Source organism: Misgurnus anguillicaudatus, chromosome 14 (genome assembly GCF_027580225.2).
Source record: "Misgurnus anguillicaudatus chromosome 14, ASM2758022v2, whole genome shotgun sequence".
Taxonomy (NCBI): Eukaryota; Metazoa; Chordata; class Actinopteri; order Cypriniformes; family Cobitidae; genus Misgurnus; species Misgurnus anguillicaudatus.
This window is the reverse complement of record NC_073350.2, coordinates 715,930-742,971: the sequence shown is the minus strand read 5'-3', so window position 1 is coordinate 742,971 and position 27,042 is coordinate 715,930. Positions and strand designations below refer to the sequence as shown.

The 27,042-nt window shown below is 39.2% G+C and overlaps 2 protein-coding genes across 4 annotated transcripts; one reads left to right on the top strand and one right to left on the bottom strand.

Moving 5' to 3' along the window:
* Positions 1–26,656, top strand: ppp1r3db (protein phosphatase 1, regulatory subunit 3Db). Of its 2 annotated transcripts, XR_012373082.1 has the most exons (3): positions 1–575; positions 15,967–16,959; positions 26,421–26,656. XR_012373082.1 is itself a non-coding variant. In XM_055184995.2 (2 exons), exon 2 carries the CDS (start codon positions 15,994–15,996, stop codon positions 16,879–16,881), a length of 888 nt encoding a protein of 295 aa, XP_055040970.1. In that variant the 5' UTR covers positions 14,799–15,333; positions 15,967–15,993; the 3' UTR covers positions 16,882–17,849. The 2 variants fall into 2 exon arrangements, 1 of the variants encoding a protein (XP_055040970.1); XM_055184995.2 differs by lacking the exons at positions 1–575; positions 26,421–26,656 and adding an exon at positions 14,799–15,333 and having other exon boundaries at positions 15,967–17,849.
* Positions 9,824–14,742, bottom strand: fam217bb (family with sequence similarity 217 member Bb). 2 transcript variants are annotated; one of them, XM_055184985.2, is made up of 4 exons: positions 14,350–14,742; positions 14,048–14,114; positions 11,696–11,751; positions 9,824–11,614 (listed from the first exon to the last, which is right to left on the bottom strand). In XM_055184985.2, the coding sequence occupies exons 1-4, from the start codon at positions 14,454–14,456 to the stop codon at positions 10,453–10,455; spliced, it is 1,392 nt and encodes a 463-aa protein (XP_055040960.2). In that variant the 5' UTR covers positions 14,457–14,742; the 3' UTR covers positions 9,824–10,452. The 2 variants fall into 2 exon arrangements, with proteins under 2 accessions (XP_055040960.2, XP_055040961.2); XM_055184986.2 differs by having other exon boundaries at positions 14,048–14,111; positions 14,350–14,740.
* Positions 26,657–27,042: the final 386 nt, after the last annotated feature.

The window sequence follows — 27,042 nt, the reverse complement described above, 5'->3', positions numbered from 1 at the left end:
AATCATATTGTAGTTGTTTAAGGAAGACCAATGAGTTTAAAAGACAAGTTTATTTATTCTTTATACTTACACATCCGCAATTGTGCACCAGTGTCTTTTAGGAATCTTATTCAAGTTGTAGGCTAGTCAAAACTGGTATCTGGCATTTACAATCCGTGATTGAAACTGTGACCACAAACATTATAATAACTTGTGAATGAAAGGCAATAAATCAGCTATGCCTTCACAAAAACAACTTTTTATTTGAATTTTTTAATGTGTTGACACAACTACTTTATTTGAATGTTTAATTGATACAAGTAATTAGAAAATAAATGCGTAGCAATGTCATTTCTTGATGACGTCAGGAACCGTTGAATCGGCTTTTTGAACCGGTTCAATGAGCCGAACTGTCCGAAAAGAGCCGATTCGCGGAAATGAATCGGACTTTGCATCACTACTATGCATAGAAGAGTATAGAAGCACAAGAGGGAAAACTCAATAGAACGTTCCATTGCAACACCAGCGCCCAGCAGCAGCCCCACGAATCCGCCATTCTGGAATGCAAGCGACTCGGGAGTCAACTAGAAGTAATGGTAATATCAGCTACTTTGTACATTAAAAGATCAAATTCAAACTGAATGATGTAACACAGAATAACTTACAATCAGACCAGTGATCATTAATCCCTTTTTACAGCTTATTTTCAGATATTTAGACAAGTCTTCCACTTTTATAGGCTAATTTTACATACATACATATAGCCTACCGACAGTGCTTTAAGTGGCCCAAAAGAAGTGCCGGTACTCTATTTTTCTTTCTTTTTTTTGCTGACTGGACTTCTATATTGAAGGGGTTTTATATTTAGCAGTCAACAGACGAGCTTGTAAAAAAATAATAAATCCTTATATAAGTTTGTGGATTTGCTTGAGCTAAAAATAGCTATTGAACATACATAAAATGTGCAAAAGGTAGATATATAAGTAAAATTTTCAGCATGGTCAAATGCTAAAACTAGTTGTTCAGATAGAGCTTAAAAACAAAAACTTTAAAATGACACCAAGACCATGTCTATGGGTTCAAGAATAACAAAATACTGGCAATTTAAAAATAGAAAGTCATCACTTTATTTTTTCCCATTGTTTTCCATTATGAGGGTGGTAAAACTACTGTGCGCGTCGTTCAAATTCATTGAAATTTCGTTGGGCAGTGTCCCAAACCAAAAAGGGCACCAAGGGGGTGGTACTATTAGTTATATTACTAGCATCAACTTAGACAAGTGATTATAATGGGAAATATAATAACAAGAATTAAAGTGTGACAAAAAATATTCAATATGATTTACCTGCTGGCTTGATGGATCTTTGAATCCATGTTTGCAATGTTGAACTGCCTTTAGAAGCAGCCTCCCTTTCCGTTCTCTGTCATTATTTTGTGAAGGCATTTGTGTGTTTTGTATTTTTGCTTACAAAGTGTGCCAACAACAGCAAATTTAGTGTTTATATTAACTTAGATCTGATCGGGAACATTAAATCCATTAGACAAGCGATAAGAATGTGGATATTTTGTTGTTGTTTGCTTGCTAAGTTGTTAGCACTTTTACATTTTACAAATACATAAACAAACTTCCAAATGAGTAATTCTGCGGTTTAACAGCTGATATAATGTAATAAATCTACCTGTTAATGCAACGAACTTCAGAAACTGTCGTCCAGCTGCGGAGCGGGCGGGAAAACACGAAGTGGAGTAGCGGAATCAGTGGATCTTTAGCGATCTTTAGGATCTTTTTATAGATCACAACCTTTGCGTGCAAAATTAAGGAGGATAAAATACGGGAGATTTAAGGGAAAATACTAATACAGGAGGACGGCGGGAAAGAAAGGTAAAATACGGGACTTTCCCGGCCAAAACGGGATACTTGACGGGTAGGAGTCACACCTCTCCACACCACGTTGAGGCTGACAGCAAAGGCGACGCATGCGCTTTTAACTTGTAAACTCAAGGGTGTATGGGTAATGTAGTCTCTGCTCTCGTTGGACGAATTAGGAAGTGTACATTGTGAAGAGCGCTCTGAAAAGCGGCAGCGCAGCCAAAGGATTAAAACCTCTGATTTAAACAGATGTGCAAATGAGCGTTCCGGTACGCTAAAAGCACGTTCTGGGCTCAGGGAGAGGTGGTGGTACGCTCAAGAGCTATTTTTAGAAGTGGCGGTAGGCTACTGAGTACCGGTGTTGTGTCGAACTCAGTTCCCCCTATGTTTCCCTTTAGTGTAGTGCTTTTATAGCGTTTTCATCACGTTACATTTAGAAAGATTAAAGATTTGAATTGGTAATACTAAAAAGGCATAATATGTATTTTATAATACAATTTATTAAATATTTCATACATTTGACCGTTTTCTATTAGGGTATTTCTTTTAAAATATAGCCTGTCTTTTTCTTTTTTTTTCCTTTACTGGTTGTTTTAAAAATTTAATGTTTGCATACATAATGAAATAAATATTATAAATATAATATGATTCATACTGTAAAAATAATTGACTTACCACTAAGAACAATACAGATACATTACAGAAATGCACACATATACATCTCAGTAGCCATTAAAACTTTAAATATATAAATAATAAAACCTATAACGTGATAAAAACGCCATAAAAACACTACACTGAAGGGAAAAATAGGGGGAACATAGGGGGAACAGACTTTGACACAACACCGGCGCGTTCCGGCCCACTTAAAGCACTGCCTACCGACATAAACTCATTCACACATAATATTTGGCTCCATATACATACACATATACACACATATGAATTGCTCGAAATGGATTAAGTAAAATGTAGATGTAGATGTAGGTCTGAGTGCATCTGGCAGGACCGTGATAGTATTATGTTCTGTGTGGGGACATGTGGAATCACATTGTGTGCGTGGTTTCCACATGTTCCCGGAGTCTTGTTGCTGTCATGATCTTGCCAGACCTTAGTATAGGTTCAGGTCTGTGTTAGATGAGCAAGATCATGGCAGCATTGTGTTTACGTGGGAACACGTGCGTTTCACATCATGTATGTGTGACACGTGTTCCCAGTGTTTTGTGGCTGTCATGGTCTTGCCTGACCTTGGTTATAGTCCAGGTCGGATGTTAGTGGGCAAGATTATGGCAGCATTGTGTTTACGTGTTTTGTCACTTTCACCCTACTCCCTTATGTACTCGTGTCTGACGTGATTAATTATGTTCACCTGTTCCCCATTGGTGTGCTGTCTATTTAATGCCCTAGTGTTCTCTGTGTGGTGTGCGTGAGTTGTTGTATTTCCAGTGTTATGCTTCCCGTTAACTGTTCCAGTCTGATTTGTGTTTCATCACAGTGTTTTTGTTCCTTTCTGTTTTTACCCCCTCGTGGGTGTTTCTGTTATTTTGTAAATAAATCATAGTTATATTTTTATACATCCTTTGCATTTGGGTTCTTCTTTTGTTTCCACAATCCGGTTAAAACCGATCGTGACAGTTCTGCTATATTTCCGTTCCGCCCTACTTTCAGCGCTTTGCCCCGTTGCTGCGGTAAGTACGTCACCAATTGATTGGCTTTTTTAGTAAGTATGGAGTAATAGACAATTTTTTGATAAATAATAAAATAAAAGAAGTCTCTTTTAAAATAATGCATAGGATATACCCGGTAAAACATGTGTTGGAAAGGTTTAAAGGTAACACTTTACAATAAGGGTGCACTAATAATCATGAATTCATGCTTAACTAATGCACAGATAATACTGAATTAATGTATTACTAATGATTATCCAAGCTATCCACCAGCCACTCATCAATGACTGCCTCACCAGCAACCAACGAAGAGTCTGATTAATATACTAGTTCATATATGAATTGCTATTAATCAAATATGTAATTGTTGATCAATTCCATCATCACCTATCCCATGAATCAATAGTGTTAATTAATTTGTCAATTACCACAATGAGCCAAAGCCTTATATTTCGACTTCCAGATAATACAGGTAAACTAATATGCATGAACACATTATCAATTACAGCATTAGTAGTGTTGCAATTAATACTATTACCAAATAATGAGCCAACAATGATCTGCCTCAACAAGCAAAGCCACTACACAACGATACATCTGCAAACCATCAGCTAATGATTTATTAATAATTAATGACCATCACTAGAGTTTATAAAAGCTATTTATTAAACACTTTTTCCAAAAACATTGCCAAAAACACATTTCCATAACACACTACATTTAAACACAACATTAAAACATAAAAAAATAATATAAAATGAAATAATACAAAAAGAAGACTGATCAAAATTAGACAACACGTTCAGATACCTCACAGATATCTGTGTTAATCTGGCACCCGTGCTAATACATAACACAAATGTACATTTTTAAGTCCAACCGTTTCAGTCTGCCAATCTCACAAGTGAATGGTAACAAACTCTGATAGACAAAAAAACATGCACAGACAAATCCAAATTAAATCCTGCGGCTCAGGACGACACATCGATGTCCTAAGACACGAAACGATCGGTTTGTGTGAAAAACAAAACAGTATTTTTATGATCTCAGGCTTTATAATTTAATCTAACAGGGCTGAAAAATGATGACTTACCCCAAATGAAGTGAGTGCTACAAACACAAGCCTCTTTGATATTTGCATTGTCCCAGTCTGCACGTTAATTGCTTGCAGCCGCAGATGTTGTATTTTTTTGTTTTTGAGATTACGCATGAATCGTGAAAACTTCTTCCACCCTGAAGCTATTTTGGGGATTTTCGCCTGGATTTGGCCTACCCAATTTCAAAAGCTTCCCATACCCACATGCAGAGGTTTACATACAAATGTTTGGTATCATTTTACAGGAAACCCTTTGAAATTACATAAAACACTGTTGAAAGTGCTAAACATGGTTGTATGTGATGTCAGTCCTCTAATAAACACAAAAATAAATAGGCGCTTTTTGATGTTTTTTTTCTAAAGTTTTTATTTAAAAGTGTATAACTCTGGCCCTGAGTGCCTCAGCTCCCTGCAGACAGTTTTGTTTGATTCCAGCAATTGCCAGCTTACAGAGGAAAGAAAATTTTTTTATCTATCATAATCTATGCAAAAGTTATTTTACTCCAACTGATGGGAGGAATAATACGCTTATGGAGTTAAATTTCTGCCAAAAAACATTTGAAGTGCTACCATAACCACATACAGTGGAATAAATGCAATTGCTTTATATCATTTTAAAGAAAACCCTTTGAAGTTACATAAAAAGCTGCTGTTTGTGACAAATAGTGTTATTTATGTTGTTTTTCATATGAGGAAACACCAAATTTTCTTTTTATATGTTGTAAATACTGCCTCTGATAGTGTATAACTCTGGTTCTGTGTGCTCTAGCAGAGTGCAGACAGTTCTGGTTGTTACCAGTAGCAGACAGTAAACACCCAAAAAAAGAATGATCTCTTTAGCATGTCGCATTCAAAAGTTATTTTCATTTTACTGAAGTGTCCGAAAATACATTTTCCATATAAATATTAAATTTTTGTTTTGGACATATAATAAATAGCAAGGGATTAAATATGCACACAACCAAAGAAAATGCTGTGAATGGACTCATTTTTTAGAGTAGGACCTAAGAGAAAAGATGGTGTATCATTTGTGGCTATATGTGCTATCTGAGGCAGTCCACACTCAATTTTCCCATATGTTTACAAAAGACGATTTTTTACCTTATTATTCATTCAACTATTGTTGGATATGTGTTGATAATAGAACAAAAATAACGCTGTAGCCTTATTCCTGAGAATGAGAGCTTTCAGTTGATATAAGACTTGCCCATGTTTGTCATACTTGAAAAATATGAAATATTTGAATATTAAATCATATACAAAATTATGGGGGGGGTGATAGTGTAAATTAAGTGTAAATAACTTTCTTACAGTAAAAGATTTCTCAAAGTGATGCATATCTGGAGAAAGTAGAGAGTCTAAGCTTTCAAACAGTATCTCATATGTGTTACTGGGGTCCATGATGGACCATTAAAGATTAAAAGAATATTTTATTTGAGTCAAAATACGAAATTTTGTACCCGGGACTGGGTCCTCAGGGTTTAAGAGGTTAACGGAAGACTGGTACGACTTTCACAGCCCACGACGTAAGTAGGCATTTTTGACGACACCGAATAATACGCAACTCAATTTGCTGTAATGACTTTTCTGACCCCGACATGCGCAGTGGGAACCGCCTGTGACGTGAACCGTGAAGGGGTCTATTGAGCAGCAAAGGAAACCATTCCACAATGTATAGACCTCCGGGCCATCATGTAGATTTTCTTAAAGAAATATCAAATTTCCTGTCTGACCTCGTAGTCACTGTAGATAAAGCTCTTATCGTTGGTGACTTTAATATACATGTTGATAACCCAACAGATACATTAGGATTAGCATTTATGGATATTCTAAATTCTCTCAATATTAGACAAAACGTGACAGGGCCCACGCATACTCATAGGCACACATTAGACTTAATTCTGTCACTCGGGCTCAATATTAATAAAATCGAGATATTACCTCAGAGCGATGCAGTTTCAGACCATTGCCTTGTCTCATACACGGTACTTCTAGATATGATCACTCGATCCACAATACGCTACCGACTAGCCAGAACAATAATTTCCACCACTAAAGATAACTTTATTAGCATTCTTCCAGACCTGTCCCAAATGAAACATGTAGCAGATAACCCTGAAGATCTAGATATTGTAATAGAAAACCTGAACAGTATTTGTTCTAACACATTGGATGCCGTAGCTCCAATTCGAAAAAAGAGAATCAAAGAAAAAACGCCAGCTCCATGGTATGATCATCACACAGCAGCATTAAAAAAGGCAACTAGGAAAATGGAAAGAAATTATAGAAGCACAAAGTTAGAGGTATGGCGTGCAGCATGGAAAGAGAGTGTTAAACACTACAGACAGGCTATAAAAATCGCCAGATCTACGTATCTCAGCAATCTTATTAAAGAAAATCATAATAACCCTAGCTTCCTCTTTAGCACAGTTGCGAAACTGACTAGAAATAAAGAACAAACAGAACCCACTAATAAACTCCCACACAATAGTAACGACTTCATGAACTTCTTTACTAAGAAAATTATGATTATTAGGAAAAAAAAACATTTTAGGTACCCAAGCAGCCACCACTCTACCAAGTACTATATTTACTGCTTGCCTACCATACGTACATCTTGAGTCATTTAAACCTACTACAATAGATGAGCTATCTAAATTAGTAGCATCATCCAAATCATCGTCCTGTATATTGGACCCTGTTCCCACAAAATTACTCAAAGAGGTATTCCCTATAGTGTCTAACCCAGTACTAAATGTCTTTAACTCATCATTAGAATTAGGCTACTTTCCTACAGCTTTCAAACTAGCAGTTATTAGACCGCTCATTAAAAAACCAAACCTTGACCAGGGAGATCTAAATAACTTTAGACCAATCTCAAATCTCCCTTTTCTTTCCAAAATATTAGAAAAGGTAGTGGCAAGCCAGCTACGCACATTCTTAGCAAATAATAGTACGTATGAAAAGTTCCAATCAGGATTCAGGCCCCACCATAGCACAGAGACAGCGCTGCTTAGAGTTACAAATGACCTTCTCCTAACATCCGACCGTGGTGAAATATCACTCCTTATATTATTAGACCTTAGTGCAGCCTTTGACACAATAGATCACACAATCTTACTTAATAGGCTAGAAAACTATGTTGGCATCAGTGGTCAGGCGCTAGCTTGGTTCAGATCGTATCTAACCAATCGCTATCACTTTGTTTATGTAAATGAGGAGGAGTCACATCACTCCCTGGTTAAATACGGCGTACCGCAGGGATCAGTTTTAGGTCCTATCCTGTTCTCGTTATATATGTTACCTCTGGGAGATATTATCAGAAATCATAACATACAGTTTCACTGCTATGCAGATGACACACAGCTTTACATCTCCTCGCATCCTAGCGAAACACAAAATTTTTCTAAGCTATCAGACTGCATCAGCGATATAAGTGACTGGATGTCACATAATTTTCTTATGCTAAACTCCAATAAGACAGAGATACTTGTTATCGAACCGAATCGCTACAAATATAATATGACAGATTACAAGTTGCCCATAAATGGCTGCACTGTGGTGCCAACCTCCACGGTTAAGAATTTAGGTGTGATGTTCGACAGCAGTTTATCCTTCGACAGCCATATCTCCAATGTCTGCCGCACAGCATTCTTCCACCTTAGAAATATCTCAAAAATACGCCATATGTTGTCTGCATCAGATGCAGAGAAGCTTATCCACGCTTTTATGACCTCTAGAATAGACTATTGTAACTCGTTACTCGGAGGATGCCATGCAAAACAGGTCAACAAGCTTCAGCTAGTTCAAAACGCTTCTGCAAGAGTTCTTACTCGAACTAAGAAGTATGACCGCATAAGCCCAATTCTGGCATCTTTACACTGGCTACCAGTTAAATATCGTATACAATTTAAAATATTACTAATCACCTACAAAGCCTTAAATGGCCTAGCACCCTCATATCTTAGAGAATTATTATCAGAATACAATCCATCACGTGCATTGCGGTCACAAAATTCTGGCCTCTTAATTATCCCTAGAATATCAAAAGTGTCTAAAGGTGGCAGATCCTTTTCCTACTTAGCCCCTAAGCTATGGAATGATTTACCAACCGACGTCCGAAAATCAGAGACAGTAGATAACTTTAAATCTAGACTTAAAACTTTTCTCTTTAACAAGGCTTTCAAATAGTTGTTTTAACAATGGTACTTATCTCCTAATAGCTAGCTTGTACAACCTAATAAATAAATAAATTAATTAATGAATAAATTAAAACCTTTTTTTTCGTCAACACTTCAAAGCATGGTAAATCTCATTAATACTCTTTAGTAATATGCTGAAACTTTGAATTGGTTTTCGACTGAGTCTTAACTGCCAAATATGGCCGGCTTGCAATTTTGGCCTTTTCCCATGACCTTAAAATAGTATGTCATACAGAACCGTTTGCCACTGTACGTTAGCATTAACGACGTCAGTGGGGCCTCTGGCCTTAGTCAAACGAGTTCTGTTTCCGTTTTTAAAATCATTAACTATATGTAATACACTTAACCAGCAATAGTTAGCCTGTCCGGCACCGAGCTGACTAAAACCACATTACTGTGTGACACTTGTTTTCTATGTGAACGGCCCCTACGCTAATAAGATTTTGTGTCTCTCTCCCTGTCTCGTCCTTGATCCCGAGGACGAGACAAACAGATCCAGTTCCGGTACATGTGAAAGTCGGCACACAACTGATCTACTAGCTGTTCTTCAACGTGATGTCCAGCTGATGCCTGACCAAAGACCACCGGCAGAACCCGCTTAATCTCCGCTCAATCTCCTTCCGTTTCAATGTGTATATATATATATATATATATATACCTCCCAAGGGTTTTTTCCTCCTATGACTTTTTTTACTTCCCCGGCTAAAATTCCGGGTTTTTTTCTCCTAGGGGGTTTTTCAACCCGGGGAGGCAGCCTTTTTGGGCTTAACTTCTATACGTTACATTAGTAATACGTTTGTTTATAATGTTGATTTATAGCCGTAGCAAATTTAACTGCTTGTGCTATCGTTTATTATGTTGTGCTATCTGTCGATTTTCTGTGCTTTTCACTGCATCTATTATGTAAAGCTGCTTTGATACAATTACCAAATTGTGAAAAGCGCTATATAAATAAAATTGAATTGAATTGAATTGAAATGTGCATGTTTTGAAAACATTCTCTATGCTTCTAGGGGAGAGAGAGAGAGAGAGAGAGAGAGAGAGAGAGAGAGAGCACTTCAGAACTCCTGACCTGATATTTAGATATATTATTCTTCAATAAATATATTTGTTTGACTGTGCGCAAACAGAAACAGAAATATATATTATTTTAAAAAATAAAAAAGCACCCCAGAAAAAAGGGCACTTTCTGTCCATGAATAAAAAGGGCAGGTGCTCAAGCCCCCCTTGATGTCTATGTGTACATGTGCCTATGATGATTGGTGTTGCTTTTCATAAAAGTCACACTGAGCCCAGTGGTTTTTTTTAGACATACCTGTATCAGGATCCACTATATACAGTACAGTACAGCATATCTGGTATTTTTAATTGTACCCGTTTGACAGTAAAATGAATGAAAATTGTTTTTCAATGTACAATGTAATAGTGAGTAGTAATAATAAATAAGATAATTACCAGTATAAAATAGAGCTTCTTAAAACAGCTTTCTGGATTAAGTAAAAAACATGATAAAATGTGGTACAGCATGCAGTAAAATAACATATGAACTGCTGTAGGCAAGCATGAAATAGACCGAAGATATTCTATAGTATGAGAAGTTGAGAAATACAATTCACATAAAAAAATGATCTCCCGTAACTATGTGTCAAATTCAACACGCTTTTGTTTCCTGGTCAGCTGACTAGCACTAGAGTCCTTGAAGTCTTCTTTTGTTCTCCTTTGTTCACTTCGTCCTCTTACCTGATAGCCAACCTCTCTCATACCCACACAGGAATGACTCCTCTGTCCTGGCATTTTTATTTTAACATCACAAAGACTGGCAGTACTGTCTGTAACAGCTGTTCTAAAAATCTGGTCAGGATTGTTTGTGAAACTTACAGGATTGCGAATGTTACCAATAGCCTGCATGCGCTTCAAATGGCTACTCTCGCTCAGAGGGTCACTAAGTCTGTGTTTATGAGGTCTGTGTCTTTGTTGTAACTGATGAGCCCTGCTTTCACTGTAGCTTCTTTTAGGAAAACCTGAGTCTTTGCCTTTCGGAAGTGGACTCAACCGTATGTGTTGGTGGTGGACATAAGGACGGCACATTCCGTTTATGATGGGGTATCTGTTCTTGCAATTCGGACAACTACAGTTTGGAAGCTGCAGAGTTGGAGTGCTGGCCAAGGAGGACAGTAAGGCCAAGGGAAAAGCTCGCTGGCACTGAAGGATACATTTAGGAGAGCTGAGGCTGGAATGAGTAGATGTATGAGGCAAATAGCGAACTTTTGGTGTCGGGGCACTGGATTTACTACATTCCTCTTGGACAGTTTGGATCTGATGCCATTCCTTTTGTATTAGACGATCCAAGTACCTCTCCAGCTGTCCAACGGGCTTTGGGCGAGGAATTCCTTTGTCATCTGTATTTAAGTAGACGGCTAGCTGCTTGAGACTCCAAGAATTAAAAGGAGGCGGTAAGAAATCTGGATAGCTGCCACTGGAATTGTTGCGTCCTCGACAAGAAAGTCTCAAGGATCGAAAGTCAGGTGGATCTATTACCTCCGCACGTAAGTTAAGGTCCGGAGGTGTGGTTTGAGAAGGAATCAATAAACGTCTCTCAGAATCAGACAGATCACTTGCAGTGTCTGAGTCCTCTTGAAGTGCAGTTCCCTCATTTTGACTTACTGATGAGTCTTCTTTTAGTGCTTTTACAGAATTCTGGCTGCTGCTCTCTTTTCTACTATTGCTGCTTTGTTTCTGTCTTCTTTCAGTTTGTCCATTTTTGGACGAGGTGTGAGGTTTGATCTTGATGTTGTGCTGCCTTGAAGAATCAAAAAAACGCTTATGAGAAAAAAAAACACATAATTTAATTGTTTTTTTCCTATCACTGTTCTGACCTAACCTGGCTGTGGAGTCGATCAGAATTTTACCTCTTGTCTTTCTTAATCTCTGAGAGTCCTGTAGACATTAACACTTAAAATGACATAAATCGGATATGTTGCTTGACAGTTCTTGAATTCCAATAGGGCTTATTCGCAAACACCGGAAGTCACTAGCCGCGGCCATCTTGTTGACATAACATCTGTCCTGCCCCTAGCCGCACGTAGATTTGAGTCGAGGGGAGCAGTAGCCTAATGGCTTAATCTCGTCTGTATTAAGAGAAGATGAGCTTGATTATTGTGGAACAATATCAAATAGACCCAATAGCCTTAAGTAAAGATCCGTCCTTATTGCCAGCCATAACTTATCCGGATATTTGAAGAGTTTGGTTCGAAAACGCAATAAATCCATTTTGACACATTTTGTTAAAAACGTGTTTTCTATACCAAGAAAGTGACAAGATGAAAACAACTATTTTCTGTTACAAACTTTCACACAGCATCTTTAGGTTATAAAAACATATAATCACTTGCCTTTAATATTGCTTGTAATAAAAACTTTTGCAGATGTCCTCAACACGCTGCGTTTCGCGTAACTCTAAACAGTGAATCTAATAGTTTGTGTAATCTCTTCCCTTTTGGCATAACAGTTAGTTAATGTAATAGATTAAAAAGCATTACGTAGTCAATTTTCACAGCAACTGGAGGTAATCTAATGTTATAGACCTCAGCAATGAGCTTCACTGTCATTTTAAGTGGCCGTGCACTTGAAGTTCAAATAGATTTTAATGCTATCAATGGTTTATCCTTAATCAGGTGGGAAAAATCGCTCAGAAAGTGATCCCAATGATGTCGTTCATTGTATCTGTATCGTTAACGTTATAGTTTTGGTGTGAGCTCCGCTATTCTGTTTAATATAAAACGATTTTCAAAACTATGTAAACGGCCCTTAATTCCCTACCTAGTATCAATGCCAGACCTATTATTATGTTCATATAGTTATTAATACTAATTTAATAACGGTCTCAATTTATGGCAGCTTATTTGAAAGAGCAGTTTCAGCCACTGCTTACAGCTAACCATATGTGATCAAATTATGGGGACAGACTTTGCTGTGAGCATATATCCCTAACGTTACCTGGGGTAAAATGATGGGGACAGACTTTGCTGTTAGGAGTCTCTCCTTTGCTGGTTCAACTCCTCTGTCTCCTTCCTTTCATGTTTTCTGACAGTCGGTATCGCATAAAAACTAATTCCGGGGTTCTTTTGCTGTTGTTAGAACATCCGTGTATTACACCACACACCATCGCGCGGTTTAAAAAAAAATTACACCGTTAATACCATGCATAATACCCACGCTGCCTCGCTTGTCAATTGACAGACTGACAGTTTTATGTCAACAATATGGCCGCCGCGAACATTGATGACGTAGATCGAATAAGCCCTATACGGACTACCGGCACATCCGGGAACTTGACTGTAAATTTCGTCACCGCCCCTTTTCGAGGGATAAAAAAGCAGCGCTTCCATTGGCTTCCATTCAAAATAGCTTGAGACTCCAAGAATTAAAAGGAGGCGGTAAGAAATCTGGATAGCTGCCACTGGAATTGTTGCGTCCTCGACAAGAAATAGCGGAACAAAGCAACGTTTTTACACAGCCGGCAGGCGTAAATAACTTATGAAATCACTCAGATTGAACATGTCGAGTGTTTGTCTGTCCACCCTGCCTGCCGTGGAGCGCGAAGGATACATTGACACGTTTAATTTGGTCAATATAAAAACGTGTCCCTTTGATTCTCACAGCGTCAAATTTTGTGTAACATCGCCATCCGGTGATTGCTGGAAATATCGCTAAGCCAGTTAGTTGTATGGCTGGACGGAAAAGTGCACTCATTACTCTAAATATAATGACATAATAAATAAATACGAAGTAATTCTTTTCAAATACGAAGTAAAATCATTTACAGGCTTCCCTGTTGACTCGATGAGGTACGAGTAAATGTTTGGGTAAGACACCTCTGGCCAATAGGGAGCGTTGTTACACAAATTTGATGCTGGGAGAATGGAGGAGACACGTTTTTGTATTGACCAAATTAAATATGTTAATTTATCTTTCGCGCTCTATGGCAGGCAGGGTGGACAGATAATTACTCAACATGTTTAATCTGAGTGATTTCTTAAGTTATTTACGCCTGCCGGCTGTGTGCGAAGGTTGCTTTGTTCCGCTGTTTTGAATGGAAGTCAATGGAAGGTCTAGTGAGATTTCCCCCAAAAGTGGGCGTGAACCTGTTCAGAGACATTCTATGACGTTGCGCCGGTTGTGCGTATAGGCTATTATTACATTTATTGACAAATTTACATGAAGTAATACTTACAGTTTCAGCTGACAGGCTGATCCCACTTTTAGGTGGGTGGTGCAGAAATGTCTTTGTGTTTTTCCTGCTTTCAATGAAAAAGTGAGGTTGATCAGCCAGGAAGAAGATGGATTTATTCTTTCATTTATTTTTAAAAGTAATTAGTATTTTTTTTTTTAAGTAAGCACTATTTAAAAGCACTTTAGACATAATTCATTTTAATGATGTTTTGCCACTTATCTGTGCATCATAAACTGATGATTACCTGGCAGGTAAAGGCATATTGCAAACGAATATTTCTTAATATGAACCCGCTGTTTTACCTTGGTGCATGTCCAAAACCTTTAGTTTCTGTCTCATCAAAGGAAACAAGCTCATTTTGCGCGGTTAGCAAAGTGCGGTCCTGTAAGACTGTTCCCATCACTGGCATTTTTCAAAGCAGTAAAAAGAGAACAACTCTCGTTTTTCTTTACAGTGGACGATTTCAGATTCTTTATATTGGACGGTTCTTCCATTTCTCTCGTGCATTTCAGGATTATTCCAACGATACGGGTTTTCTCACAGACCCCGTTAATCCGCCGGGCATCTTTTCCAATATTTATGAATAATTCAGCGATGATCTGATGAGCCCGCTTGTAATGAGATGCATCGGTGAATTTTTAGACGCTCCGCTCTATCTCACATTTGCGAAAGTCTACTCGATGGGATATTTACGCAGGCACGGAGGCTGAATGACGCATTGTTACGTGGGAAATGTAGTCAGTGTAGGCTATGTATATGGGCGAATTCAGATAGGAAGTATGTATTCCTTTCGAAGATCAAAACTCTTTGTGTGTACTTGGCAATGAAAACAACGTCATTTTCTCTTTTATCTGACGTCCCCGTCCCGAAGCGCAAAAACGCCCTTTGGAATTCGCTGTAGACACATCAAACAAACACTTCCTCACTAGTGTGTATCGCAAACGATTGGCTTATTGTAATGGGAGCGTTATAATGTATGAATGGAGAATTGTTCACGATTGATCTCGTGCTACGCAATTAATGACGATCTTTTTGAAATATGAACTGTACATGGATTATTTTTAGTCAGGGCGTGAGGGTGTTTGATCTAATAATAACCTATGGTGTCCAACTCCTGCGCAATCTGTAGTTAAATGTCATAGGTGCTTATAACCACACGGTATTAACAAGCGATGAAAAGATTTTCTTACTTTGAAATTCATATTTTGTTTGTAGGCTATGTTAATTTTTAATTGCACACAGCTTTCTTTAAGCTTTTGGTGTTTATATTTACTCTTTAACCTAAGGTAAGAGTCTTTTTAAAGATTGTGAAATTGAATATCCTTAATCTTTATTGCATTGTACAGTTTTATTTATTCTTAAATGAACTATAAATAGCATAACATCATTTTAATCATAATTTTGCATGTTTCTTATTTTATTTATTTACAAAACTCGAATAAATTAAAAAAAATGTATGGAGTTAAACTTGAAAGTGTAAAGCATGAAGGTCTGCAGAAAAGCATCACAGGATGCATCTCATGTAGTTGTTTGACTGAAATGCATATAGTATGCTGAGCTGAAATCTTGACAAAAGGCTGCTATGCTGCAAAAGCTCAAATAAGATGCGTTTTAATTTGTTTAATATCTTCTGGTTGCCTATCATTTAAGTTATTTAAAGTTTTGATGATTTTGCTGTTACTTTAAAGTGTAAAAAAGTTATATTAAAGAATGAGAATGGTTTTCAAAGTTATACATTCAGTATAAAGAAGTTTAAGGTTTGCATCTTCTAAATGTGTGTTTTTAAAAGCATTTTATTCTGGGGAATAAAGTATTGAAAATTTTTTGGGTAGGCAGGCCCGAAAATGTTTTACATTAAAGTTCTTTATGGTATTGTGTATTGGTTTGTTGAGGGTAATGTATTTTAATCTTCTTTTTAGATTTTCGGCCATAAAAACACAAAGAGAATGAAATCACATGGGCATGGGTCAGGGCCTGACATGGAGTTCACAAGTGGCTTAAGTGAAGTATATAGACCCATCAAGACATTTCGCCTTCGAGATATTTATGATCCTAAACCACATCAACAAAGGAGTCCGGTGGCAATACGGCCACCCAGCCCCAAACCAGGTCCTCCTCAGGAGCCCACAGCCCAGCGCAGACTGTCATGCGAGCCAGAACCAAAGCCCATCATGAGGAGACGTGCAAAATCTCTCTCATCCACAACAGATAATCGAGGATGCAAAAACATGCAGGTCCGCTTTGTGGATTCTCTCGGGCTGGAACTGGAAGATGTGAAGTTCTTCAAAGCTAGCGAGGACCCAATGGTGCCAGTCCATGTGATAACCAGACTGCTGGCAAGCTCAGAGCTCGCCTCCAGAAAAAACCTTGAGCTCTCCCTACCCTACTTTCAGCCGTTCTTTCCTGACAACATGGGTGCCGACCCGAATTTCATCAAGCGATTGTGTCGTCAGCGAGTATGCCTGGATCAGGTGTTTTGCTCTGAGCTTGGAATCATCGGAACTGTTCAGGTACTGAACATTGAGTATGAGAAAGAGGTTTTGGTACGCTATTCGTTCACAGGCTGGAAAAGCTGTGCAGATAGTAAAGCGTCCTGGATCATTACCGTGAATAGAGATGGGTCCGATCCAGAGTCAGATGTGTTTCGTTTTCACCTGCCTGTACCGCCTTTCATCCTGCAACCAGGTGCCATGTTACAGTTTGCCATCTGTTTCCGGGTCAGAGGATCCGAATACTGGGACAACAACGATGGATGTGATTATAAACTGACCTGCCAGACGTACAAACTGGTTGTCCCCAGAGAGTGTGAAGATAGCATGGTGCATTTCACTTGAGCCGTCACCAGAGATGTCATGTGATACAGTCCTACTATACACACAGAGCTCTTGAGTTACATGAATGAAAAATTAAAGGTGCTTCTTATAATCAGCAGCAATCTTACCCTACAGTCACATTAGCTACAAAAGTGAACGACACCGAGCGACACGCACTCGCTTGATGGGCGTTCCTTGGGTAGTTTCTCAAAGCGGTATCAAAAGTCACTTTAGAGGTATTGTTAAGTTACAAGAACGGTGTTTTTGGATTTAAAAGTATTTATTTCTCGATAAAAGTAACAAAATATATGAGATAAAATGCCAAACTTCTCAGATATATACATAATTACGCATTTTCCGCCATCTTGAATTATTTTCTCAGACTCGACCACAGGCCTACGTCACGCTGCTCCTTCACTCTGATTGGCAGTCGCTTTGTCGCATCGCTCAGCATTTGCATAAAATAGCCTGCTTGTCTATTTTGGCCCCGCCTTGCTCGCGCAGTGGCGAGCTCGTCGCTTGTCGCTGGCAAACGGCCACTTCCATTGAAAATGAATGGTAGCCTGTCGCTCTGTCTCTGTCGCTTGTAGCTAATGTGAATGGGGGGTTAAGGATATGTTATAGACCCAAGCTTTTGCATAAGCATATCAATATTTGGCACAAAAGAAAGTTGCAATATAAAATGCGTCTGACTTCTGTAAGTAGCTTGTAATACCTGATTAGTTCAGTATTGTTATCACAGGAGGATACTTTCACTTTTAAGTGTCTGTTTTAAAAAGAGTTCATGAACATTTACTAAGCATTTACTCCTTTAGACATTTGCCCTGCAGAGATTATTCTGGGCAACCTCTTGTTCTGAGGAACTGTGTGCATGTGACCCAGTACAGCTGTGAGGGCACCGTTATATATAATTATGAGGTCAGGTCTAAAAATATATTCTGCTTGCAAATCAAAACAACAGCATCTTTTATAAAAGATATTTCATTTTTATTCGTTTTTATAGTGTTTCATTTTTTGGTTAAATGTTTTTGGTGAGTTTTTTATTATCGTTGTTTATTTTCAGTATTGGTTTATTAATGCAGGGTTGTCAAATTAACACAAGATGTGTTGTTCCAATACTAACGCAAAGATGTGTCTTGTTGGGGACAACACATTAAATGTGTTGTCTTTAACTGGACACAAAGGGGTGGTTTCCGGACAGGGGTTAGCTTAAGCCAGCACTAGGCCTTAGTTTAATTATGAAATATGTTTTAACAAACATGCCTAACTAAAAACATCACTTGTGTGCATTTTGAGGTAAAACAAATGGCACTGATGTATTTTAAGATATGTCAGTGCAAGTTGTTTTCAGTTTGGACAGCTCTTACATTTATTTTAGTCTAGGACTGGTCTAATCCCTGTCTGGGAAACCACCCCAAAATGTGTTGTGCAAAAATCAACATATCGTACATATTTTATGGACAACAACATGAGCCTAGTCCTGTTCTGTAGTGTACTAATGAACTGTGACTGTCAGTGTCATTTGTGTAAGGCCAGAGCCGATAAGCAACTTTGTGAGGGGGCCCTGTCATCGCATTCATTCATACAAGGTCTACTGCCAAATATCCACAGATAAACACACCAAAACACATAAATCATTCTCTAAATATGCAAACATTAGACTTAATGTGCATTGTTTTAAAATGCTAACAGGAGTCACACAACATCTTGCATGAATAAATGTGTTTATTTTTTTAACACTTATGAAAGATTTTGATTATTAATGTATACAAGCATTTCTAACAAAACACACTGGACTTAAACTGAATGTAGGGATTTGGACTGCAGTGTTTGTTATAAATCCATTGCATGGTTATTCAAGACTAAATAGGAATTTTGTGTTCTTAATCTTTTTACTTCACCTTCACTGAACAGGGCTCTCAAGTCTCACGCATTCACCGTGAGACTCACGCATTTCAGTAAGTTCACACGCTCACACGCCACACCTTGTATTTCTCACGCTGAAAAAATAAGAAAACTTTTCCCACTCTATACAATTAATGAACGAGGCACAGGAGAGAAGTTCTCTGCCGAGTTCATATCTGTCGAGCCGCGGACACGGTCACACTAGACATCCTGATATAATTGTCACCTACCAGCCAATCAGAAATCAGAATTTGTTGTTTCTGGGTAAATTTCGTGATCCTGCTGCAAGCACATTCGTTACTAGGCAACATAGATTCTCACGTCACACAGACGAAGTGGCAGTTGGAAGAGAAGAATCCGATGAAAGCGGTAGGTAACGCATTCTTTTTTATAGAAATTTGATTTTACGATTCTTGGATGACATCACAAAAATGTGATCAAAGATAATAAAAACTGTTGTTGGGAAATATATGCGATGTAAATTATTATTGATTAAAAAAAATCGAACTGCTTTGCAATCAGAATTAGCTTTAACTTTAGGAAAGTACTAAACACTAGAGGCTACCTGAAACAATCCCAGGTGAAAAATATTATAGGAAATACTATAGTGTTTTTGAACCATACTAATAGTATAGTAAATTTTAGTATATTATAGTATTTACAACACTTTGTTAATGATTGCTACAGCATACTCTGTATTAACTATAGTAGTGAACTGATAAACTGTAATAAATACTCTAACGTTAGTATTCTTTAGTTTATACTACAGTAATCTGTAGTGTATATTCTAGTATATTATACCCTATAGTTGTAGACAATGTAGTACAGTATTGGATAAAGTAATACGTTTATATTACTATAGTTGTTATGTTATCACAGCAACTATAGAATTACCACAACAAATTAATTCAAGTACATTACTATAGTATGGGTCAAAAACACTAGAGTATTTACTATAAATTACTATAGTATTTTTTTCACCTGGGAATGGAAAGGACAAGATATTTCATTTTCATTTATTTCATTATTTTCAAATTATACTTTATTCATACTCTTTTTAGCTATTCAGCTCTGGCTTTTATTTTAGTAATGTTTATATCCTGCCAATGTATACATTAATCATTGCATTTATCTGTTTAAAAGATGTCACACAAACACACCTTGTATTGTAAGTATGCTCAGGGCAAGTTCTGCAATGTTGCTGTTCAGTTGGCTCATTTGGGGCAATTTTTTATATATTTGTATTTTTGAAATAAAACAATGTATTTAATTTCTATGACTTTGTCTTTAATTAGATTTCCCAACTGTTATAATTTCTATTTGTGCTAATCAATTATAAACAATATATTAAATTTAACTGCTACTAAAAACCTGAGAGAATTGGTTGGGGCCGAGGGGTCGCTGCTGCAAATATTTAAGTGGCTCCTCCCCTAACAGATGAAATCTCACTCCAAACTTTTGATAAAACTTGAGAGCCCTGCCTTCACGGTGCTTGTCTTTCCTGCTTCCGGCCGGATAGCTTTAATATCCGAATGAAGACGCATGTTGATAGGCGTGTCAACCGCATGCAGAGCTGCATAGATGGACTGACATCTGTAATTAAAGTATGTTAGTGAGATCAGACTGCTTGTTATAATTTTGAATGGCTCCCGCGTAAGGGTGTCACGATTTCGATTTTAAATCGATCGAAATTAAGTCACAGCTTCGAACTTCGAATTAAAAAATGGGATCGTCGATGCTGCCACGCCCCCATTTCACGTCTGGTTGGCTTGCCAAGCGAGGAAAAAAACTCTCAGAGATGCCTTTAAAAACATCTGTCCAGCAGAAAGCGATCATATTTTAAACACGAGGGATGTATTGCTACAACTCCTTGAAATGCATATCATAAACAGGATTACCAGTGATCTGACTTTGGACAGAGCGCAGCTCTCTGCACGTGTGCGATAGTGAGGGAGGCGCAAAGATGCAGCGGGTTATATTTTAAACAAAAAGATAGTTTGCCTCAGCTTGCATGAAACGCATAAAACTGAACAAATACATAAGGATTACTACTTTAGTTTATGTTCAGACTTCGGACAGATGCGACAGCGTGTGCACGTGAGACAGAGAGAAGCGCAGCTGCTTATATGCTGGATTTATTTCAGATGCTATGAGTCCAAGACACACGCATTAAGTCCATGTGCATTAAGTCCATGTTAGAGATGCGCGGATGGACTATTATTTCATCCGCAACCGCATAACAAAACTCATCATCCGTCCACCATCCATCCGCACCAACGTTTCTGACCAGTTTTCAAAACCGCACCCGCCCGCCATCCGCTGACTGGGCGATGCAAGACTAGAAAGCTCTAGAATATCAGCAGTGAACTCCGTCTCCGATTTACGCACAGGGACAAAAATAAATAAATAAATACCCTAAATTAAACGCACAAATTACATAGCCTGCACTCCTGATTTACCACTTTGTAAAACTTATTCCAGGCAATCCTTTTCTGACCTTCTATTTCCTTTGTTTTTAATTCTCATTTTTTGTGTTTGTCACGTAGGCCTACCCTTCGCCGGCGTTGATAAGAGCTGTGTCAAAATGCATCCTCATTTCTCCGCGCTGTTAATGATAGAACGAATGGATCCTTAACAGCTGAGGATATCCCAAACAATTAAAAGCTTTATTAAATAAAAGTGTGTATTTATTAGAAAACTTTTTCTTGTCACTGTTTTAGTATTATAAGTTATGTTTTGTGTTAATATTATTCTGTTTATGTTGCGTATATTTCTAGGTTGATTATTTGATATGCTGTTGAATAGATTAATCTACATCAATGTGTCATATGTTCTAAAATAAATTAATATTTTTCTGATTACATATTTATTTTAATAAGTCAGAAATGTCTCCGCTGTTTTCTGCTGACAGGCGCGGTGGGCGCTACTGGGGGCGTGTGCAGCAGGTGACGCAAATTGTGGGTCCTCCGAAGGCTAGACCGTCTCATTTCAGTTCTCTTCTTGAACTTCTGTGGCTGCCACTATGAAAGGCAGAGAGGTCGCATGCTTAGAAGGACACAGCTAATAACAAGCAGTCGACTGAATTTAATTAAAATATTATTTTTCGTCACGTCATCCGCCCGATCCATGTAACTGCCAACCGCGCATAGTCATGTGTGTGCAAGAAGGAATCCTCTCTCTACAAGCTCTCGCGTTAAGTGAAGCCCACAAACCCCCATGCGAGTTGTGCAATGTGCATGTTAATGTTAAAGTATTATAATAGTAATAATAAATAATGGCATATCATTTTTTTCTAAATTATATGCCATATAAAAAATATGTAAAAATCGAGAATCGGATCGAATCGTGACCTTAGAATCAAAAATGTAATCGAATCGAGGACTTGGAGAATCGTGACACCCCTACTCCCGTGGCACAATAGCCGTGTTTGCATCGGGCTTCAAGCGGGCGTGCCAGTGCCTGCCGAGGCCTGTGGCATTTGCATTGTCACTTCCGGGGCATGATCGTGGTTCACTGGTGCTTCGTGGGGCTTAAGGCCCGGCTTTTCTGGCCCGCCGAATTCCTTGGGCCAGAGCGGGCTTCTCGGGGCTAGGGGAGTGGTAAAGGTCAAAGGCGGCGTTTATCTGAGTCTCTGGCAAGATGCGCATCCATCTGTCTGCAGATTTAAAACTTTAAAAATTATCGGGATCACCAGTAATTTACTGTTTAACGGAAGATGCCTGCTATGTCACAGGTTGGGGCGGACCACAAATGTAACAAGTCCCGCCCCTTCCTAGTTTCCACCTCGAGGAGGTCCCAAAGCCACCCCAATGACCAGACACACAAGAGTAAGTATAATTAAAAATGAAACTTTATTTAAATTAGTTAAAACTAGGTTTTGGGGAAAGGGAATAGGGAGTTAAAACGACTTTTTTTCTTGTCCTCCAGATAAACTGTGCAGGGGGGAAAGGGAAGTGCCAAGCGCCAGAGATCCACGGCGTGACTACAAGGCGGGGGGGATGTCAAGGGGGACAAGGCTCCTGTGCCTTGTTAACTTGATCCCGTGGCGCCCTCCTCTTCCTCCTGGAGGCATGTTAAAAGAAAGGACACTGTTAGGTATAGGTTTCGGTAAGGCAGCTACCTGTGCTTACGTTCTGTCAGATACTCGGTTCTGGATGTTCAATGTTTGGTTTGTCTCGTTGCAGGATGCCGCGGACCTTCCCATCCTTGAGGCTGCACCCGGACGATGGACAAGGTAAGTACTCGCAGGTAACTGGGCTTGTGCTCACCCCTTTTGCAGACTGTAATGGTAACACAGAGGATTACACACAGGCTCTGTTATTTCACTCACTTGAGCCGCTGAACAAGGTAAGTATTCCACAGGTAACTGGACTCAGTTTCTCTCCTTCTGCAGGCTTCAGCTGTAACACAGAGGATTAACGTACAGGCTCTAATGTTTCTCACTTGAACTAGCGAATAAGGTAAGTGTTCCACAGGTAACTGGACTCGGTTTCTCTCCTTCTGCAGGCTCTAGCTGTAACACAGAGGATTAACGTACAGGCTCTAATGTTTCTCACTTGAACTGGCGAACAAGGTAAGTGTTCCACAGGTAACGGGACTCGGTTTCTCTCCTTCTGCAGGCTTTAGCTGTAACACAGAGGATTAACGTCCAGGCTCTAGTGTTTCTCCTTGGGCTGGCGAACAAGGTAAGTGTTTCACAGGTAACTGGACTCGGTTTCTCTCCTTCTGCAGGCTTTAGCTGTAACACCGAGGATTACCGTCCAGGCTCTAGTGTTGCTCCGTGGGCTGGCGAACAAGGTAAGTGTTTCACAGGTAACTGGACTCGGTTTCTCTCCTTCTGCAGGCTTTAGCTGTAACACAGAGGATTAACGTACAGGCTCTAATGTTTCTCACTTGAACTGGCGAACAAGGTAAGTGTTCCACAGGTAACTGGACTCGGTTTCTCTCCTTCTGCAGGCTCTAGCTGTAACACAGAGGATTAACGTACAGGCTCTAATGTTTCTCACTTGAACTGGCGAACAAGGTAAGTGTTCCACAGGTAACGGGACTCGGTTTCTCTCCTTCTGCAGGCTTTAGCTGTAACACAGAGGATTAGCGTACAGGCCCTAATGTTTCTCACCTAAGCTGGCAACCAGGTAAATGTTCCACAGGTGACTGGACTCGGTTTCTCTCCTTCTGCAGGCTTTAGCTGTAACACAGAGGCTCTAATGTTTCTCCTCAGTCACTCGGATGCCTGTGGCAGTGGACAGAGGTGAGTATATATATGTACAGGTAAGCAGCTTCGAAACAGTATCCGAGCGACTTGTCACGATCTTCACCCGGCTACGGGCCGTCCCCAGTGGCTACTGCTCGGGGCGGTGGACTACAACAACGTTTATTGAACTGAACTGAATTTTTGTACTCACAGACCTTCGTGTGGTAATATGTCTAGCTCCAGTGCTTCGGGGCTCACTACCGTCGCGCCGAGCCGAACGCTGCCCTTCTCTCTCTCCTCTGATCACAGCCGTAAAGATATAGACAGGGGCGCCCTTTTGAAGAGGCTCCGCGACAGGTAGGTCACTCTTCACAATAACACAAATTCTTTGTTTAGAGCACAGCACTTATTTGGTTCTACTCACAGTGGGTCTGCTTTCACTGGTGTACTTCACCACCGCCTCCACCGAGCCAAGCCAACTCCTGGGGGTCCACCACAGGTACTACACCCGGGTCTCCATCCAAGCATCTCCGAACAACAGTTGAATTTAAGTCCTTCGGCTCTTCCACGGCCTTTGCGTTCCCTTTGACTGTTATAGGAGGGCACGGCTACTGACGGTTTAAACACAACATCTCACAGCAATGACTCAAAGTGCACACTCACAGTAAGACACAGACTCACCCACAGCACGCCTCACATTTCGTGAAAAGATAAGGTCAGAACCCCGTTCTCCTAGACCTGTCTCAGGCTCGTAGGGCATTGTCAACAATAGAAGGCCAGAAGGTGGACGACGCTGTTGCGACCACTTGTGCTCCCCCTGTATTTCCGTTGCCCGGCTCGCCTACCACTCTGCTCCGTGATAGGGCCGCTATCAACAATACTAATCCGTTGTTATGTCTCCTCTGTCCTCTTCAGACGACGATGACACCTCTGCTTGTCTACAATCCGTGTCCAGAAGACACCTTCATCCACACCAGCAGGTAGGCCGTTTACTCTCAGTAGCTTAAACACATCAAGAGTGCACGTAGATTTCGTCATATAAACATCACCTCACCCAATATACTCAGCCCAGCGATTTATTTCTCTCTCCCTCCTCATCCAACAGGCACAACCTCTGTCGTTTCCAAACGTGACGTTATCCAAGCCTTCCTCTGTGCACCGAAACGGTGAGTTGACGTACCGCCAATAACAACAACAACAACAGCTGCCACTTTCTAACTCCTCCACTTGTGTTTTTGGACTCCTCTTCATACTCCTTCCTCTCCTTTGATTGTCCAATCCCCAATCGCCACGTTATCTTCCTCACCTGCGTCTAATCCGGCTTGACTTGCCTCTCGGAGTCTCACCGGAAGTTCCGGTGTTTCCGCTCACCCGTCCGGGTAGGAAACCATCCGGGCGGAACCAATCTTCCGTACTTTTGGTTCCGCCCCGCGCAATCGTCACTATGTGACACTATAGCTGTGTCCCAATTCAAGGGCTGCGACCTTCTAAGGACGTACTTTAAGACCGATTGCATCACAGCAGCGTGACTTGAGGCTGGTAAGGACGTCCCAATTCAAAGGATGCTTAGAATGAAGCCTCAAAATGCGTCCTCATTTCTCCGCGATGTTAAGGATAGAACGAATGGATCCTTAACAGCCGAGGATATCCCAAGATTCATTGCGCGCCTGCAACGGCTGCATATAACGGCTGGATATTCTAAAATAAACAATTAAAACCTTTATTAAAAAAGTGTATTTTTCAGAAAACTTTTTTTCTTGTCACTGTTTTAGTATTATAAGTTATGTTTTGTGTTAATATTATTATTTTAATGATGCATATATTTCTAATGTTGATTAATTTAATATACTGTTGAATAGTTTAAAGGGATAGTTCGGCCAAAAACGATATTAAACCCATGATTTACTCACCCCCAAGCTGTCCGAGTTGCATATGTCCATCGTTTTTCAGACAAACACATTTTCGGATATTTTAGAAAATATTTTAGATCTTTCTGTTGATTAAATGTAATGTTACGGGCTCCAGGATGATAAACAAAGGTCTTCTGAGGGTAATCCGTGCAGTGTTGTTGTAGAAATATCCATATTTAAAATGTTATTAACGTTATTAACTACCTTCCGGTAGCGCCGCCATCTTAGAGTCATCCGCATTCAGGATGAGCGCTTACGCAGCATACAGCGGTTTCTCTGTTGCTGCTCTGTCCCCCGCCCTCCGAATTTGTCATACGTCACTAAGAAAAGTGCGTACACTACGCTTATACTCTCTCCTGAGTCTAAGATGGCGGCGTAACCATGGTTTTATTATATTAGTCATACTTTCTGGTATTTTGGAGATTAATTTAACTCTAATATGAATGTAGCAAACTTTATATGTCGGTATACTGTACTGTTATGTGTATTTACAAACCCTTTATACAAAACATCACATTGTGCTGCTTTATTCTTTTGTGTCCGTTTTACAGAAAAAATGCCAACGTAAAGCTTTCAGTTTGTCATCCAGAAGTTTTTATTTTGTATATGAGAGCTGACACAGCAACAAATGCAAGAGCAGGCAGATGAAACGAAGATGATGATGATGATGATGATGAGACGACAGGAGCCATGGATGTTGAAATCCATCCTTAGGAGATGTCTTTAAATACACCTGTTTGTGCACTGATATAAACTATGTAAATAAAGTACCGCGCTATTATTACTACGTCTGCTTGTCAGTTTATTGAAAATGATTGCTTAATAAGGATCACATCTGAAACACAGAAATGGTAAGATGCAACAAAATGGTAAATATAACCATCATTAACTTAACCACTGTAACATAGCTTTTTAAATACTTGTGTATATTCAGAGTTGATTCTTAACGCGTAAATTTTCTAATGATTTCTCAAACGTTTTGAATTTTGAGATGCAAGTAAAGTGATTTTCAGTCCTATTCAGCTATTCGAGGCAGTTCTTTATAGACAAAAGTATTTATTGATTGAAACATTATTGAAATAGCTATTAGACCTTGTGTTTCATGTGATGCGCAACTATTAACGTTTTCATGATTAATATCACACCTCTTATAATGTGTAAGTATTTTTACAT